At 50.0% G+C, this 16,198-nt stretch overlaps 6 protein-coding genes across 6 annotated transcripts; 3 read left to right on the top strand and 3 right to left on the bottom strand.

Moving 5' to 3' along the window:
- Window positions 1-65: 65 nt before the first annotated feature.
- On the top strand, window positions 66-4,860 carry P153DRAFT_317943 (nonribosomal peptide synthase GliP-like protein). Its single transcript, XM_033665042.1, has 2 exons — window positions 66-2,222; window positions 2,301-4,860. Exons 1-2 carry the CDS (start codon window positions 201-203, stop codon window positions 4,611-4,613), a joined length of 4,335 nt encoding a protein of 1,444 aa, XP_033522692.1. The 5' UTR covers window positions 66-200; the 3' UTR covers window positions 4,614-4,860.
- Window positions 4,861-5,288: 428 nt separating this feature from the next.
- Window positions 5,289-6,197, top strand: P153DRAFT_397389 (uncharacterized protein). Its single transcript, XM_033671559.1, has 2 exons — window positions 5,289-5,735; window positions 5,797-6,197. The coding sequence occupies exons 1-2, from the start codon at window positions 5,463-5,465 to the stop codon at window positions 6,073-6,075; spliced, it is 552 nt and encodes a 183-aa protein (XP_033522691.1). The 5' UTR covers window positions 5,289-5,462; the 3' UTR covers window positions 6,076-6,197.
- A 783-nt stretch (window positions 6,198-6,980) lies between these two features.
- P153DRAFT_317941 (major facilitator superfamily transporter) lies at window positions 6,981-9,322 on the top strand. Its single transcript, XM_033665041.1, has 2 exons — window positions 6,981-7,212; window positions 7,275-9,322. The coding sequence occupies exon 2, from the start codon at window positions 7,407-7,409 to the stop codon at window positions 9,108-9,110; it is 1,704 nt and encodes a 567-aa protein (XP_033522690.1). The 5' UTR covers window positions 6,981-7,212; window positions 7,275-7,406; the 3' UTR covers window positions 9,111-9,322.
- A 436-nt stretch (window positions 9,323-9,758) lies between these two features.
- P153DRAFT_367469 (S-adenosyl-L-methionine-dependent methyltransferase) lies at window positions 9,759-10,678 on the bottom strand. The gene is made up of 3 exons (XM_033668284.1): window positions 10,603-10,678; window positions 10,395-10,551; window positions 9,759-10,343 (listed from the first exon to the last, which is right to left on the bottom strand). Exons 1-3 carry the CDS (start codon window positions 10,647-10,649, stop codon window positions 9,837-9,839), a joined length of 711 nt encoding a protein of 236 aa, XP_033522689.1. The 5' UTR covers window positions 10,650-10,678; the 3' UTR covers window positions 9,759-9,836.
- Window positions 10,679-11,105: 427 nt separating this feature from the next.
- P153DRAFT_341828 (pisatin demethylase) lies at window positions 11,106-13,372 on the bottom strand (the record flags this gene model as incomplete). Its single annotated transcript, XM_033665942.1, has 6 exons — window positions 11,106-11,534; window positions 11,588-12,092; window positions 12,159-12,284; window positions 12,413-12,783; window positions 12,844-13,040; window positions 13,099-13,372. The coding sequence occupies 6 exons, from the start codon at window positions 13,370-13,372 to the stop codon at window positions 11,349-11,351; spliced, it is 1,659 nt and encodes a 552-aa protein (XP_033522688.1). The 3' UTR covers window positions 11,106-11,348.
- A 342-nt stretch (window positions 13,373-13,714) lies between these two features.
- On the bottom strand, window positions 13,715-15,454 carry P153DRAFT_431979 (uncharacterized protein). The gene is made up of 2 exons (XM_033672944.1): window positions 15,379-15,454; window positions 13,715-15,283 (listed from the first exon to the last, which is right to left on the bottom strand). The coding sequence occupies exons 1-2, from the start codon at window positions 15,412-15,414 to the stop codon at window positions 14,156-14,158; spliced, it is 1,164 nt and encodes a 387-aa protein (XP_033522687.1). The 5' UTR covers window positions 15,415-15,454; the 3' UTR covers window positions 13,715-14,155.
- Window positions 15,455-16,198: the final 744 nt, after the last annotated feature.

The following is a 16,198-nucleotide window of genomic DNA, read 5'->3' as shown; positions in this document are numbered from 1 at the left end:
AGCCCGCAGACATCAGAAACTACCTGTCAACACAGCTGGAACCAGGGACGGCAACCCCCTACGACGCAGTGTCGATATCATCGAGGGACACGAGATCATCTGACCGTCCGAGCACGCCGTCAAGCAGTCGATGGTCGCATTCAGTGACCACCAAAGAAAACCAAGGCTACGCGATCGATAAATCGGTTCCCCTATCATCAATGCCCCGAAAGGCTCCACTAACTGAGCTTCAACTACACTTCATCCATGGGTCTCTCAAACAACCCGGGACTAACTTTATCGTCCACTCGGAAATGTACGACACGGTCATGATTCCACGTCTGAAAGACGCGTGGAAGAAGGTGATCGAATCTGAAACAATCTTCAACCAAGACTTTCCAGAGCATGAATCCCTGGACAAAGGTCTCAAGGGCTTCAACTGGTCGGAGTCTAGAATGCCGGACGACGCCCCGGACAGTCAGATGCCCCAAGTCATCGGCTCATTCTTTTGGGTCACACCTGTTGGGAATTCCTCAAAAAAGGCGTTGAGCAGACTCACATGGACTGTTCATCACTGTTTGATAGATGGTTACTCGGCATCCATCATTTTCGACAAGGTGTTGCGCACGGTAAATGGAGATCTCACAGTCTCGGCTGGACCCTCATTCCGGCTCTTTACCGAAGAGTTTGAGTTACTGAGGTCAGCTAGGAAAGAGCTTGGGAAGGCTTACTGGGCTCGCCAGGAGGACACACTGAGCCAAGCACGTCATGATCTACTCCTTCCACCAGCCTATCCTCACAATGAATACGCTGGCAGTTCAAGTGTCGCTATCGATATTTCGGCTATCGCGCAAGACATCCAGGCCAAAGCTAAGAATGCCGATGTTACACCCGCCACTCTTTTCTACGCAGCATGGGCGATGACATTATCATCATTCACCGATGCCGAAGTTGTTGCATTTGGTGCGGTTTTATGTGGACGAAACCTCCCAGTACCTGGTGCTCTCGAAGTGATAGGTCCTGTGTTGAACGTCCTTCCCTTCTCGATCTCCACTATTGGGACGATGACGTCGGTTGAATTTCTTCAATTGACGTTCCACAAATTGATCGAACTTGAGGAATACCAATGGACGACTCCAGAACATGGATTTGACCGTAGCTTCGAAAGTGCGCTTAGTGTCCAAGTGTGCTTACCTGACTCTCGCGAATTGCGCATACAACCCCTTGGCCGAATGACACGTCAAGAGCACGAAGTGCCCCTTGGCCTCACGATAGACCCCCTCCGGGAAGTTGCCTTGGACTATCACGTCAACCGATTTACGAAGCAGAACATGCAACACCTTGCGGAAACCTATCGCCTGACACTCGAGCTACTACTCGACGGCAATCGTACTGTGGATGATATCCGCAGAAGTTCGACTCCCCAATCCCACATACAAACACTTCAACAATTTGGTAACTGTTCCCCATCGACTTTAGTTCAAAGCATTCAGGATGATTTGGTTACGTTATTCGAGCGGAGAGCACGAGACATACCTGGCCATGTTGCTCTGGAAAAGGGGTGCGATAAGATGTCCTATCGGGAGATGGACCTTTACGCATCCAAGGTTGCCGCTCGACTTCAGAGCCATATCGAGAAAGGGGAAATCGTGTGCATCTACTCTGACAGATCACTCCTCTGGTTGTGCGCGGTGTTTGGTATTCTCAAGGCAGGTGGTGTCTATTGCTCAATGGACCCTACCGAGCCGCAGGAGGTGCGCAACAGAAAGTTTAGTTTGTCGGGTTCCAAAGTTTTCATCACATCCACGGCATGCCAGCTGTCAGCAGTACCTGAAGTCTGCGCAGTATCATTCACAATCCAAAGCACCGTGGAATCACCGGATTTTGCAGATTGGGGACATCGCCAAGTTCCTGAGCCTCAATCTCCGGCTTATGTGTGCTTCACATCTGGATCAACAGGCACCCCGAAAGGTGTGCTCTGTACACATGCTGGACTGGTGGCTTTTCAGTCCTCGCTGGACGTCCGATTGTTCGCCGCACCGGGCCGAAGGATCGCCCACATTATGTCTGTCGCGTTTGACGGAAGCATCCACGAGATATTCTCTGCTCTGACGCATGGAGCTACATTGGTTTTACCCTCTGGCTCTGATCCATTTGGACACCTTCATTCGGTGGATGCGGCCATCTTGACACCGTCCTTAGCTCGGCTACTTGACCCCAATGAATTCAAGCATCTCAAATGGGTAAGACCTTTCTGGTTCTGACTACCACTCTAAGTTCCAACTGAGATTGATCGTGTGCTCTTGCTAACTAAGACGCAGGTTTACTTCGTTGGAGAGCCGGTGCCACAAGCTGTTTGCGACCGCTGGGCTTCGGTCAAGCAACTATACAACATGTACGGCCCGACAGAGGGCACTTGCGGAGCCACCATCAAACGCCTCCTACCTCGACAGCCGGTTACTATTGGTATTCCGAACAATACCACTAGAGTGTACATTTTGACAACGAGACAATCAGAGCCGTCGAAGAAAACTCTTTGCCCTCCTGGTGTCATCGGCGAGCTGTATCTCGCTGGAGTCCAAATCGCCAATGGCTACCTTGACATGCCAGAGCAGACACGTGAACGCTTCCTACCTGATTCAGTTTGGCCATCAGGCGTGGGCGAGATGATGTACAGAACGGGGGATAGGGGTTACTGGACCGAGGAGGGCGAGGTGGCCCTTCTCGGGCGCAACGATCGAGAAATCAAGCTAAGAGGGTACCGATTAGATATGGGAGACCTGGAAATCCGTATCGCACGAGCATATCCTCTTCTGCAAGCCGTTGCTGTTGCACGTCGCCAGGACCAGCTCATTGCCATGGTCCAACCTTTGGATATCAACGTAGGAGACCTTCGAGACCAACTTCGAAAGGTGCTCCCACAATACGCTATGCCTCATATCATCGCGCCCGTGGACAAACTTCCCGTCACTGCTGCGGGTAAAACTGACTACAAAGCCGTCGCCGAGGCGGATCCTCCACGACGATCAGAATCACGTAAGGATAAGCTCAGTTCGTCAACGGAACTAGATGTTGCAAAGGCGTATCGTATAGCTCTTCAGCTACCCGACAGTACTACCCTCAATGCTTCATCTCGTTTCATTGATCTTGGCGGTCATTCGCTTCGACAATTAGAACTTCTCCGCCATCTCTCCGCCACTACTGGTGTGCAACTATCCTTGAAAATGGTTCTTATAAACCCAACGATACGGGACCTTGCAATGGCCGTAGCCGAGCGTATCAGTTTAGCGCCGTCCCCTGTCGATGACCACAACCAAAAGTTCCCAATACAGGAGGAGCTGGCAACGCCCATCGAAACCGAATGGATGAGGAAGTACCTCACATCAGCCAGCTCATCTGCATTCAACGTTTGCTACTCGTCTCGCTTCGACAATAATGTTGTGAGCAAGGAAAGACTCATCACGGCATGGAACTCTGTGCTGGCTCGGCATCACCTTTTAGGCTGTCGGTATACATATCGCAATGAAAACGAAGTCATTCGGGTTAATCCTGGCTATGTTCCTCGCGTTCAGACGCCCTGCTCTCTCGAATTAAGCACAGAAGTGAACCGACCATTTGCTCTGGATGTTGAGGAGCCGGTGCGAGTTTTCGTCACAGCAGATTCGTTGACCATCGTCATGAGCCACATCATCGCAGACTACACGGCCTTAGCGATATTGATGCGTGAGGCTTCTGAGGCCTATCATGGAAGTCTCTTAGACGATGCACCACGAAGCTATGCATTAGCAAGAGTCTGGTCCGACGCCATCTCTCAAAGTAGTTTGGATTTCTGGACCGGGTATCTACAAGACTGTCCCGAAAACCCGCAACCGTTTGGCTCGGATGTGTCCCGTTCGGACTACTCTGGGACCTCCACACTCACCACAATCGATGCTGACATCTTCGAGAAAGCTCTCGAATACTCTGTCGCCACCAACACAACACTACAGCAAATCGCGCTTGCGTGTGTTGCAATGTGTCTGGACGAGTGTCCTTTCAAGACCGATATCGTTCTAGGTGTTCCTCACATCAACAGGGATACTGCAGATGACCTCAACACTTTTGGCTTATTCCTTCAACCTCTTCCAGTCCGGATTCAATGCGACACCAACTCTGAAAACGATGTGACAGAAGCCACGAAGTTGAGTTCGCAGCAGGCTTTGGCACACGCAATCCCATGGGACCAGCTACTGCAGCATCTGGGGATTGTCACGCAATATCCCAATCACCCGTTATTCGACGTGATGGTCACAATGCACGACTTTAGGCAGGCGAACGATTTGAATATGAGCGTGCCTGGATTTGAGCCGTTACTTATTTGGTCTGAAGGAGCCAAGTTCAAGCTTATGTGCGAATTCACGGCTTTGCCAAATGGGAAGCTCATGCTGAGACTGGAGTACGATTCTGGCCTTCTTTCGGAAAGTCAGATTCAGCGAATTCGAACGTCTATACCGATCGCGATGCGTCTGATTTCGAGCGGAAGGGGACATAAGGAGATCAAGCTTGCACTTGGAAACATGCAAAAGAACTCAATCTCGGATAGTGGGGTCTTGAGTCCAGAGTGCTGCTTCGGTAAAAGTCTGCGAGACCTCTGATCCTCTTTAGTTGGCAGACAGGATTACGGTTTTGTTGTGAATGTCTTACAATTTATCTTTGTCTGGGTTTCTCGTACTTTTCCTATAGCCTTTTTGAATCAATATACGCGTTTGAATGCCTAGTTTGGCACCGGTGAACTAGAGCACGCTCAACATGTTACAGCGAAAAGCGACAATACTCTTGCAATTATCAAGTTTGTGAAGAATTTGTCGCTTGATGGCTGATGGTGATGATAGTAACTATTTGAACTTAGGTAACCATCTGTAATTCTTCTGAAGTGAAACATGACATTCAGCGCTTTCTCGCGATGCTCAATTTTGACTTGTCCTTCCAGGCACCTGCTACAAATTAGGTGTGCTCTCTGTAGCAATTCGGAATCATGGCTTGGTTAGTTTGTTGAACTTATCCTTCCATTGTATTGCATTGAGTGCTCTCCTTGCCTACTGTCTCAGTAAGTCGGTTTCCAAGTAAGTTCTACGGTTTTACAACTCCGGTCTCCTACTCACACCGCACCGCGGGAACCAGTTTTGTAGTTCACAAACAGTGCCACCATAGACTTCCGGACTCTATTGCAATGCTCATAGTTAGCGGAGATCACCCTGCCCCACACTTCCGCTCCGGCGATCCTGAAACCGGCCCGCAACAGAAAACGGCCGCTTGAAAACCAAGTCGCCGGCTAGCATTGGAACACTGCAAGGAAACGAGCGTACGATAATTCCAATAAATAAGTATCGCGCAAACATTGGGTTGTTGTCATCAAGCTTTTTCACTTTCTAAATTCCGAGTTCCATTCATCACAAATCCCACCTTGTTCGTGCACCACTGAAGCCCTAAAAAACACCACCACAATGCCTGCTATTCGCTTCAACTTCAATGTCGCCTACTCCGAGCCCGTCAACCGTCTCGGAGACGAGCCCGTTCTCAGTATGGAGGACGTCTGGCATGCGCTTGCGTATGGTTGCCGCCGCCCTGAGGATATGGCCGAATACGTCGCCAGCTCCGAGATCACAGAAGACGATGGGCTCAGGTTCCATCGCCGACTGATCCTCGGCGGTGGTGCTGTGCACACGGCCGCGGGCGAGACGATTGAACAAGACGTCATTCTGCGCCCTATGCTTAATGTCAGTTCAACAATTACTCTAGTCGGGAACGATTGAATAGGTCGGCTAACGTCGTTCGTAGGTTGAAGCAACGACGACTGCTTCCGGGGCCACGACAATCTTCGCAATTTCCCAGGGCACTTCCGACCCGCCGAACCCCGAGAGACCTGAGATTTTCTTGACGGGTGCGTACGAGTTGTGGATGGATGGGGTGGAGGAAGGGAGCAAGGAGGCCACAGACGTGAGAGTCAAATACGGAGCACTGGCGAAGGGAGCTACTCAGGATGGCGTCAAGACCTTTAGACGGTGGAAGGTGGAGGGAAAATTGGATGAGTGGGCGAAGCTCCAGAAAAGTCCCTGATTAGGTTGTTGTGACGAAATTGTTAAGTGTAGCTTGTTTTTCAGTTGGACCATGATGCAAAGTACTAGAAGGCTTCGATTGTACACTGGTCTCTCATCAAAAATATATCTGCGTACTTCTTCACTCCTCGCCCTCTAAGACCGGCCACCTGAACCAGGCATCACTGATGTTTCCTCCGCATCATTCTCAAGAGGGGGGGAAACGACGCATCGCTTGGGGAAACATTGCCCTTAGCCGAATGACATCTTTGCAGAGAAGCGACACACTTCCATGTCGGGTATTCGCTCGTAAGATACATTTGCATCAAGCTAGACACTGACAGATTCGAGCTTGCGACCCGGTTACTTCTCGCTGGGCGGACTCACGAGTCCACCAAAACTTTTGCGGCGAGAGCACACTTCACTAACAATCCAAGGGCGAGTTTTCGTGGGATTGCCTATGGGCCATGAAATGGGTTCACCTTTGTGCAACCGCGTTCTTCAGTTGCTCTAGACTTTAGCAGTCGCAATTAGTGGAGCTATCCAAATCCGGACGTTCTATCTGGCATATGTTACGATCGTGGCTTGCCGCAGCGCTGGCACAGTTGTACTACCTTCCTTTGTATGATCAAACCACGTGTTCAAGACGTTCCACATACCCAGGGCTCCCGAACGCGCCTTTACACACGTTCTGGGCCGGCAAATTTACTCAGCATACATTGACAGCTCGTTGATGACACGCTCCAAGATCTAAGAATCGTAACGGGGACATTTCACGATCCCTGTGTTGAACGTATCCCAGGTGGAATGAAGTACGCGAAATGTCTCCGTGCTAGCGAATTAGGAAGTGATCGACAGTCACTCTACACGTCGCGTAACGTTTCCGGGGAAATTGGTAATCTTTTCGCATACACACAGAATACCAAGAGAGTGTTGGGAAATTGATATTATTATTATGTTTCTGTTGCTGGTCTTTTCGCTTCGTGATTGGCTGTCGAAGGTTCCGCATATGGACATAGACTTGCTCCGGCGTCTTGCTTCGGGCCGCTGCTCCCCTTTGAGCAAACAACCTGCAGACTATCCTTAATCACAGCCTCTACAACAACAACCACAAAGCCACACGAACAGTTGCAGCAAGCCTGAAACAGTCATCTTCCAAGTACGATTTGTTCGCCTGCGACATCATACCTTTCTGTGTTTATACTGAACAGCCCTGCTTAGGTCCCAAAACGCCCACATCTCCAGCATCTTGGGATCTATCCCGTCCTGGTGTCTTGAACATAAAACTGCGAGATCGACCGCGATCTTCGACAAGAGCCCCATCAGTGTATCACTCACGACAAGCTTACCGTCATGACTGAGAAGCATCCCGATACGGATCTGGAGAGGCTTTCCTCGCAAGAACCCAAGTCCTCCAACACCAGCGCCGCAGACAATCAGAACAAAGATGCGACAGATGGAGCACCCGCATCACAAGAATGGGTCATGGACACATCCGACTTCCCCGGCCCCCGTGCCCTAACGCTCATCATGATCGGTCTCTTTCTCGCTCTATTCGCTGCCAATCTCGATACAACGATCCTGGCGACAGCAGTACCATACATCACGGACGAGTTCAACACGATCCGGGACGTCAGTTGGTACGCCTCTGCCATCATGCTGGTGGCCGCGGCTTTCCAGTCGACCTGGGGCAAGATCTTCAAGTATTTCCCTAAGAAATGGACCTTTCTGTTCTCACTGTTTCTCTTCGAGATTGGCAGCCTGATCTGTGCTCTGGCGCCAAACAGTACGTCATTGATCGTGGGTCGTGCCATCGGAGGCCTGGGTGCTTCGGGTGTCACGGCGGGCGTCTTCATCCTCATCGCATTCTCAGCGCCACCCAAGTATGTCCCGGCGTTCATGGGTATTGGCGGCGCAACATACGCCGCAGCTTCTCTCGCAGGACCTCTCCTCGGTGGCGTCTTGACTGAGTCTGTCTCTTGGCGATGGTGTTTCTGGATCAACCTGCCGATCGGTGCAGTCACGGCAGTCACTTTGATTCTGTTTTACCACACGCCCAAAGCCGCTCAACCACAGCCGGCCACGCTGAGAGAGAAGATCTTGCAGATGGATCTCGTTGGGACCTTCTTGGTCATGGGTGCGGTGGTCTGCTTTATTCTCGCCTTCCAATGGGGAGGATCCGTGAAGGCATGGTCTGACAGTACCGTTATCGGAACGATTGTTGGATTCGTCCTCATTTCCATCGTCTTCGTAGCCAACGAGATGTATATGGGCGACCGCGCCATGCTCGAGCCTCGCATCATGAAGATGCGCCGTGTCTGGGCGAATTGCGCTCATGTCTTTTTCGTCTCTGGTGGCTTCTTCATCCTCACCTACTATCTTCCTTTGTATTTCCAATCCGCCAAGGGCCTCTCGCCCATTGCATCGGGTGTGCGGAACCTGCCCATCAACGTCGGCTGCTTCCTCAGCATTGTCGCCGGCTTCGTGGTGTCCATCTACGGCAGACTCTGGGCACCCTTGATGTCCCTTGGCGCAGCAATCGCAACCCTCGGCGCCGGCCTGATGTACACCTTCAACCTCGAGACGTCGGCAGGAAAGTACATTGGATTCCAGCTCATCGCTGGTATGGGCATGGGCATGACGTTGCAAATCCCTCTGATGGCGAATCAGGCAGCAGTCTCTCCAATGGATATCTCGCCCGTGTCGGCCATTACTCTGTTCTTCCAGATCATAGGCGGTTCGTTTTCAATCGCTTGCGCCCAAGCGGCCTTCACCTCGACAATTGTCCGGAGAGTCGCGGTCCACGCCCCCACCGTTGAACCCCGCATATTGTTGGATCTTGGTGCGACAGAACTGAGGCAGAGATTCAGCGGCGACGAACTTCAGGGAATTCTTCAAGCGTATATGGACGGACTGAGAGTGGCATTCGCAGTGGCTATCGCGCTACTCGGTATCGGCTTCCTCTTCTCGTTCGTGCCCAAGTGGGATGACTTCCGCCCGGGTCAACAGCCTGCGCAAGCTACGGATGATAAGGAGGAGTTATCTCAGGCGGCATGAGGGGCCACATTAGATCCGTATTGTAGCATTTACTACATCAGTGCATCAGGTGAATCCCGGACTCTTGTTATAGTCAGTTTAGCTGTTCAGAATCAGGATTGTAATGCGGTGGAAGAAAGCCATATCGAATAGCGATATCAGAAATTGACCATCCTAAGGTAGTAGTTTCATAAAAATAGATTGAGGGAACAATATTAACCAGTAAACTTCTGTTCATCATAACCATTTCTTTATGTGATTCGGTGCCTTTGGGGTGAATCTTGCTTGGTCACTTAGTCCTGCGTTATTGGCTGCGTGGACGTATCATGTTGCCCATTGATTAAAAGGCATAAGAATAGTCGCTATCGGCAAGGACATCCACATTCTACTCATGATTTCAACTTTATAGTACGAGCAGCGTCCTTTCATGGGATATTCTGAGAGCCTTGGGGAAACGAGGCTTTTTCATGTCTGACAAACTGGAGTAGTTCTATATTAGTTGTGAATTTGGGCTTCCCTTCGCGCCCTACACACATGGACAACCCTGGGGTACTCCAGAGACGACTTTGCTGTCATGGTCAATGACTCTGTGCCGCAAGAGGGTGTACTAGTCAGTGACCGAAACTATTTGTCAATGGTAGCGGTCACGGAGAGCAGCCATCAAAAGCATAGAATGTTATGTTAACTGATTATTGCTATGGACGAATAGGACACTTTGAGGAACGATAGCCTAGCTCAGTAGTGTTCTCATGGGTCGCTTGAAACCGGGAGCTTTCCTCTTGCGAAGAAGAGCTGGTTCATTCCTCCACCTAGTATTTCTGACTGCTCCGGGTGTAGCAGAAACCCAAAGTCTCCCAGCCCTGCCTGGGCATACATGTCCTGCATCTCTGCTTCGCTGAACCCATAGTGTGAAATCAGGTGCGAATGTGATCGCATTCCCTGTTCTCCCGCTTTTTCCCCATGCGGCAGCCAGTCGATAATCACCAGCGATCCGCCGGGTACTAGGCGTTCGGTGAGCTTCTTGACCATTGCCGCGGGATCTTCGACGTGATGCAGTGCCATTGACATGATCGCGACGTCGAAACGCTGAAACTCAGATCCATTGAGCGTCTCGTCGTTTTCGAGGATGTTGCCACGAACACCATGCATCTGCTCTGGCTTCAAGTTCAGACTGAGCGCGGTGGCATTGTATTGATCCACCATGCCCCCCGAGATGTCGATCCCGCGCAGGACAGAGGCGTGTGCGGTCAATGCCTACACTTTGTTAGAGAAAGTTCAGCCTCACAGCTTGAGGGTTCACCAGACCATCGAAGCGATTCCGCTACCACACGCATAGTCGAGCACTCTCCAACCTCCTTCCTTCGGCGGCGCAATCCACTCGACATGTTCGCGCAAGAAGCTGCTAATTTGCTGCACCAGGTTTCGAACCCAATCTGCACTGTATGTAGATTTGGCAATTGAACTGCAGACCATCGAATTAGCCTCTATGTGGTTGGATGGATTATGCTCTTACTCAAAAAACTCGCTGTTGAGCTCTCCAATAGTTTGGCTGGTTGTCATATCGACGGTGAAACTTTTACAAAGGTAAGTCTCGGATAGGAAGGTCAGTGAGGAGTTGGATCTTATGAGGACAAGAAATCTTGATATAGCCGTGTTTTGGTTTTCGAGAATTGTATCTCCACAGACTTGCTTCGGCCGGAAACTTTCCGGCGACTTTCAGACGAATCGGCAACAACACAATCATTGCGGCGTAGTTTTCTTACCGGTACCCTTGGCTTCCCGCCGAGATGTGCGTTTTAGGTCTAGATCGGGTGCGGCCCGGGCAGCTCGTTCCTCCTCTATTTTCTGATCAGGCTTAGTGCGTCATTCCGGAGTTCACATCCCGTCCACAGAGATGGCAGGCACCACTGTAGTTTAGAGCGGTTTTGTAAGATCTACATACTGCAAGAGATCCAGCCAACTAAAAGTTAGGAAGAGTGTTATGGCGGACAGAAAGCGTCAAGTGTTCTGGAGGAGATAGAACGCTCATAACAAAACTACCACTTGTTTTATCAGACTAGACATGAAGTTCCCGTTTACGATGATCTGTAACCTTGTCTAGCTTTCGATGCTTTAAGATTTTACGAGGCACCTCTTTGCAACCACAAGCAGTATCAATTGATAATCAAGTGGCATTCTCCCCAGCTGTGTACGTATCAGACATGCGCTGGCTATCAAAGCTCACTTTCCCTGCTTAGAACTTTTCCTCCCGCCCGAGATTCAAAGCACCACACTACCGTTGGGTTTTTCATTCACAAACACCTGAGAAAGATTGGAAAATCCCTCGTGTCTGAGGTCCTTCCTCGTCACCTTCACCCACTGATCATGCTGAACAAAGATGCCGTAAGCAAGGCTATGCCAAGGCTTCTCTGGGTGAAGAACCGAGATGTCATATCGGTTGAAAATCTGATTCCGTGTCAATGTTCCTCATAGATTGAAGTCGAGAATGAAAAACCTACCTCGATCACGATTTTCACGATGTGCATCATCGCGATTTCCCTACCAAGGCAAAGAAACCTACCCGAACCGAAGATCAGTTCATGCGCCCTATCCATCTTCTTCTTTTGTTCTTCGTCGACATCTTCAAGCCACCGTTCTGGTCTAAATAACTCCGCATCCGCACCGAACGTCTCCGGGTCGCGAAGGATCGCCGTCAAGGACAATGCGATGTTGGTCCTCGCTGGAATGACACGGCCATCGGGAAGAAGGTCACTCTCGTTACCAAGCTGCTTCTCCATCGTTGCGATGGCAGGCGGGTGAACGCGGAGGACTTCACGCACGACAGCAAGTATGTAGCGAATCTTGCGGGCATCGCCATAGCTAATAATGTCGGAAGTGGGTCTTTCAGAAGACACGCCAGCGGCAGCGACCTCTGTTCGGATGCGGTGGACGACCGAAGGATCGCTGGCGATGTAGAGAATAGCCGCTCGAAGTGAGGTGGCTACGGTATCGGAGCCGGCTACCCTAAAGACGAGAATGTTATGATGCGTTCCAGAGTCCATTGTAGAAAGCAAGTGGGATTGGACTTACAGCTGAAGAAGCGAAGTACGCTCTGCTTCATATTGGGACATACCCTGACGTACAAAAACGCCCAGCATGTCGTCTTTCTCGACCTTTTTCTCGCCATAACGCTCTCGAGCACACTTCCGGGCGAAACTTCATCGCCAAGTTAGTACAGCGCGTTGAACTAACAGATTCTCACTAGCTCGTGAAGGGAGAAGCCATGGAACTCGGTTACAGGCAAGGAACATAAATGATGACGGTTATGTTGGAAAGTGACTTACCCCATAACCATACCAAATGGGCTATTGTCATCCGGATGAGGCGCAAGGTATTTAACCATCACCCATAATGGGATCTTGTTGAGGATTTCGGGATAGATAGTGAAGAACGACATTGACCTAATGTTGTCTTCGGTGTTATGCAAAAAGTTCCACTTGTCTTTATCCTCTTTGAGGTCTCCGATAGGCTGACTGAATGCAATGTCCGTGATGGAGTCGATGGAGAAGTAACTTGCCAGGTAGCCCCAATCCAAGAGCCGGACATCACCTTTATCGAGGTCTGAGATGTACTTTGATTCAATGAGGTTGAGCATCACCTCGAGTTGACTATCGATGGCACTTTCACAACGCTCATTCTCCTTTTTGAGATTGTACTATCATATGCGTTAGCTTTGAGGGCTGGCAGATGGTGAGCCTTGCGACGAGTTACATACGCCTACGGTCATCTTCGATCGCACAGTCTTGTGCTCGACCTCGTTGGTCATACTGATCAGAGTATCCTCTCCAGGTGTAAATCGAGACCCCTTGTACCAATCTGAACGGTGATACTTGCTCTTTGGGGCGTTGACTCTGCGTACAAATTCTACGTCCGAAACCAGCAAAGTGTTAGGCCCGATACGGGCGAATTTGCCTTGCCAATCCGTTCAGTAATCCAGTCTATCGTCTTTTCTGGTGTCCACAAAACATACCATATCTTGTGCTTATGTCTTGGAGGATATGATGCATCCTGCCGCTCTGGACACATCTGAGTAACCAGAACTTCGACCATGCGGCCGAGCTTGGTCCCTTGAACGCTCGGAGTCGGGCATATTGGGCGATGGAGTAAATGGCGTACACTAGACATATAGCAAAGAACACTATAGAAGCTACTGCTGGTTGAATGAGACTGCTCAGAAGTATTGCAGCGGGCGTACTACTAACACGAGCGTCAGGCGAAGTCAGCGATGCGTTTTTGTGGTCCATAGTTCTTGGGAATAGCGCAAGTATTGCGATAGAGAGACGAACTGTGGTCAAATTGTCAGTTAAATGAAGCCGATTAAGTGGGTTCTGCAACGGTCCGTAGGTTCGGGCCGTTGACAAGAACCTCGCGCCGATTATTCATTATATAGGTGGGCTACACAATAGAACGGGGGCCGAATAACGAATGGGACGATCTTATCAAGTAAGTTGACATATGGGCCATGCATCAAGTTTCCAAGCAACGCCAATCGTAAACGAAGTAGACACTGTCATGGGCTGCACCCTTGGAATCCTTCCGGACAAACCTCAGGGTTATATGACAAACCTGCCGAATTCTGCTAGGGACTTAACTCGAACAATAAGTATATTAGGACCTCTGTACGAGAGCCCTTCTAAACCTCTATTCTCCTCCTTTTGTAGTATATAGTATACCGAATACTCATAAGCCTGCTCCTTTTGTTCTGAAAACTCCAAACCGCCATATGTGTTTCTCGTCATAATATTCGTCTGACCTTTTCACCACAAGCTTTTTTTGTACCGAAATAATTGATCTACGCCTTTAACAATGCAGCCCGTATCTCATCGAATACGAGGATCTCCTCAAGAATGTACGAAGCATTTGGTTCAAACTGGTTGAGTGGCTAATACATCCAGTCTAGTTGGAAAGCATTCCCCGAACTTGTATTAGCAATAGAGATATGTCATGTATCTCAAACAAAAATTCCTCATGCATAACGCCATTCCAGAATTCTCCTATCCTTGCAAACGCCGCTTGTCTGAGACCGCTTAGGAAGCGGGGATTAAACTAGAGATTAGATCGGTCATTCTCTTCTCCATACCATCGTACCAGTTGTGCAGTGCGTGGGATTGTGAAGAAACGTCGTTTCCAGTGGCCGATTTGGCGACGAGCAATTGTTTGAGTGTCCGTATGATTGTGACACACTTCTGCGCCTCCTTGCGTATGATTCGATTGCGGATCAACGCCTGTTCTTCGGGATCCAGCTCAAAGACGCCGAACTGCAGAGATGGGGTGCTGGGCCTAGATACAGCAACCCAGGACATCCGGTTGCGGCTTTGATCGTTGGTGATATCCTCGTACCTTGTGACGATGAGCTCCATGATTGTCGAAATCAGAGCGGGGCAGCTCCTGCATTGCATGTACTCCGTTTTCGAGGATATCTTTGAAACGTCCCTGATGCAGGTCTGATTTAGCCTCATGACTTCATCCACAGATGTTGGCTGAGAATGTATCTGGGCCTCTAGGAGGCGTACCATCCTACAAAGGGCAACGATGGGTCCGTACTGGGTCCAATCCTGGCGGCTCTGAGTTGACCCAGTCCCAGTCTGCCGGTTAGGCGAACACGGGCTCATGGGAAGAAAATTCGCTGTGCTAGGGGGAATAGCAGACGATTCCGAGACTGACGTGGTAATTGACGAAGACTGTCCATTGGTGATCATTGGCTGCTGGAGATCTGATGGCATGGAGAATCCCTCGATCTCGAAGGTTGTGACAGGAGGAAAAGACCAGCCATCGTCGATACTGGCAGGGAAAGCTGCGCCTCCGGATGTCCAGCTCTCGTCGTCTAGAAATTCCAAAAGCTGACGCTCGTTGGAGCCCGTTTGCGTCAGGGGCTGTCTAGATCCAAACGTCGTACGAGAGATATTGAAGCTGTCGCTAGGGTCGCTCGCATCAAGGAGGGGAAGGCCGATTGCAGAAGCGGTTGTAGACGATCTTGTGCGGGACGGTTCAGAAGGCCGACTCTCTGGAGGCGAAGGAAGTGGCCTGTCTAGACGCGAATCGGAGGCTTTGCATTGTCGTTTTGGCATCCTGCCGACCATGGACACAACATATTCGCAGTTAAGGCCAAGGCCGTTGCATCTCTGGCAGCCATCCTTGTTGCTGCTGCACCGAATCTATGGATTGTAACATTAGCACAAACACTCTTGTAGTACCGAAGCACGCAATAGTTTTGGTACATTGCACAACGCGAAACTCTAACTATCCGTACCTTAGCCGCATGGCATTGCGTACAGGCTGTCCGCATACGGGGAGGTTTGCTCACCCAATTGGAAGAGGCCTGTTCGCTATATGAGTCGCATTAGCATCGACATTGCGCAATAGTGTTTGAAGTTGCTACCCACGAGTTGTTCGACGATGGCGCCATTCGAAGAAAGAATTGCGTCGGGGTGGTTGGGAAGCCGGCCAAGGGCGCCCCGCTTCTTTAGAAGGTTAATAAGGGTGCTGTTCACTACACAGGATTAGAATAAAAAGTGTAAAATAAAACGTCGGAATAAGCAAGCGTATGGTATAAGCCCACTAATAGGTGTAAGCAAGATCTAAGTTTCGCGAAGCGTAGATCATCCACGTAAGCAAAAAGTAAAGTTGAATCACCCATTCGATTTATCTGAAATATCTGTCCAATCATACTCTTGAACCCACGTATTAGGTTTTAGCATTCCAGCCTAGCAATGTCCTAAATGGTCTAAATTTCAGCTTTGTGTTACTCTTTCCATCAGCCAGGACTTATTTACTAATCATTAGTACTCGCACTCACCTTAGACCAACCAAATATTACGTGAGACCAAACCCACACCAAGCTTGGTACCCGTGTTCAACTTCACACCTTCGACGCTAGCTTGAGACGAAAGTACAGGCGCAAGATTCATAGGCGCCAAGCCCTGGTTGAGGAGCAGGTGGACGCCTTATTATGCTCGACCGGTCAAGCATGTCACCAAGAGAGGATCCTAATCACGTCGAGCGCGTTGAGGCTGTGGGCTGTCAAAACCCAACACTACAATCGGACATATATCTACAAACATACGAACAAG

Source organism: Dothidotthia symphoricarpi, assembly GCF_010015815.1.
Source record: "Dothidotthia symphoricarpi CBS 119687 unplaced genomic scaffold P153scaffold_12, whole genome shotgun sequence".
Lineage (NCBI taxonomy): Eukaryota > Fungi > Ascomycota > Dothideomycetes > Pleosporales > Dothidotthiaceae > Dothidotthia > Dothidotthia symphoricarpi.
The sequence above is the reverse complement of the archived record's forward strand: the minus strand, read 5'-3'. Positions and strand labels throughout refer to the sequence as shown.

Coding starts and splice junctions, on each gene's coding strand:
- P153DRAFT_317943 (XM_033665042.1), top strand. CDS start 201: ATGCCCCGAAAGGCTCCACTAACTGAGCTTCAACTACACTTCATCCAT. Junction 2,223..2,300: donor AATTCAAGCATCTCAAATGG/GTAAGACCTTTC, acceptor ACTAAGACGCAG/GTTTACTTCGTTGGAGAGCC.
- P153DRAFT_317941 (XM_033665041.1), top strand. CDS start 7,407: ATGACTGAGAAGCATCCCGATACGGATCTGGAGAGGCTTTCCTCGCAA.
- P153DRAFT_397389 (XM_033671559.1), top strand. CDS start 5,463: ATGCCTGCTATTCGCTTCAACTTCAATGTCGCCTACTCCGAGCCCGTC. Junction 5,736..5,796: donor TTCTGCGCCCTATGCTTAAT/GTCAGTTCAACA, acceptor CGTCGTTCGTAG/GTTGAAGCAACGACGACTGC.
- P153DRAFT_431979 (XM_033672944.1), bottom strand. CDS start 15,414: ATGCGGACAGCCTGTACGCAATGCCATGCGGCTAAG. Junction 15,284..15,378: donor CGCAATGCCATGCGGCTAAG/GTACGGATAGTT, acceptor TACAATCCATAG/ATTCGGTGCAGCAGCAACAA.
- P153DRAFT_367469 (XM_033668284.1), bottom strand. CDS start 10,649: ATGACAACCAGCCAAACTATTGGAGAGCTCAACAGCGAGTTTTTTGA. Junction 10,552..10,602: donor CTCAACAGCGAGTTTTTTGA/GTAAGAGCATAA, acceptor GATGGTCTGCAG/TTCAATTGCCAAATCTACAT. Junction 10,344..10,394: donor GTAGCGGAATCGCTTCGATG/GTCTGGTGAACC, acceptor AACAAAGTGTAG/GCATTGACCGCACACGCCTC.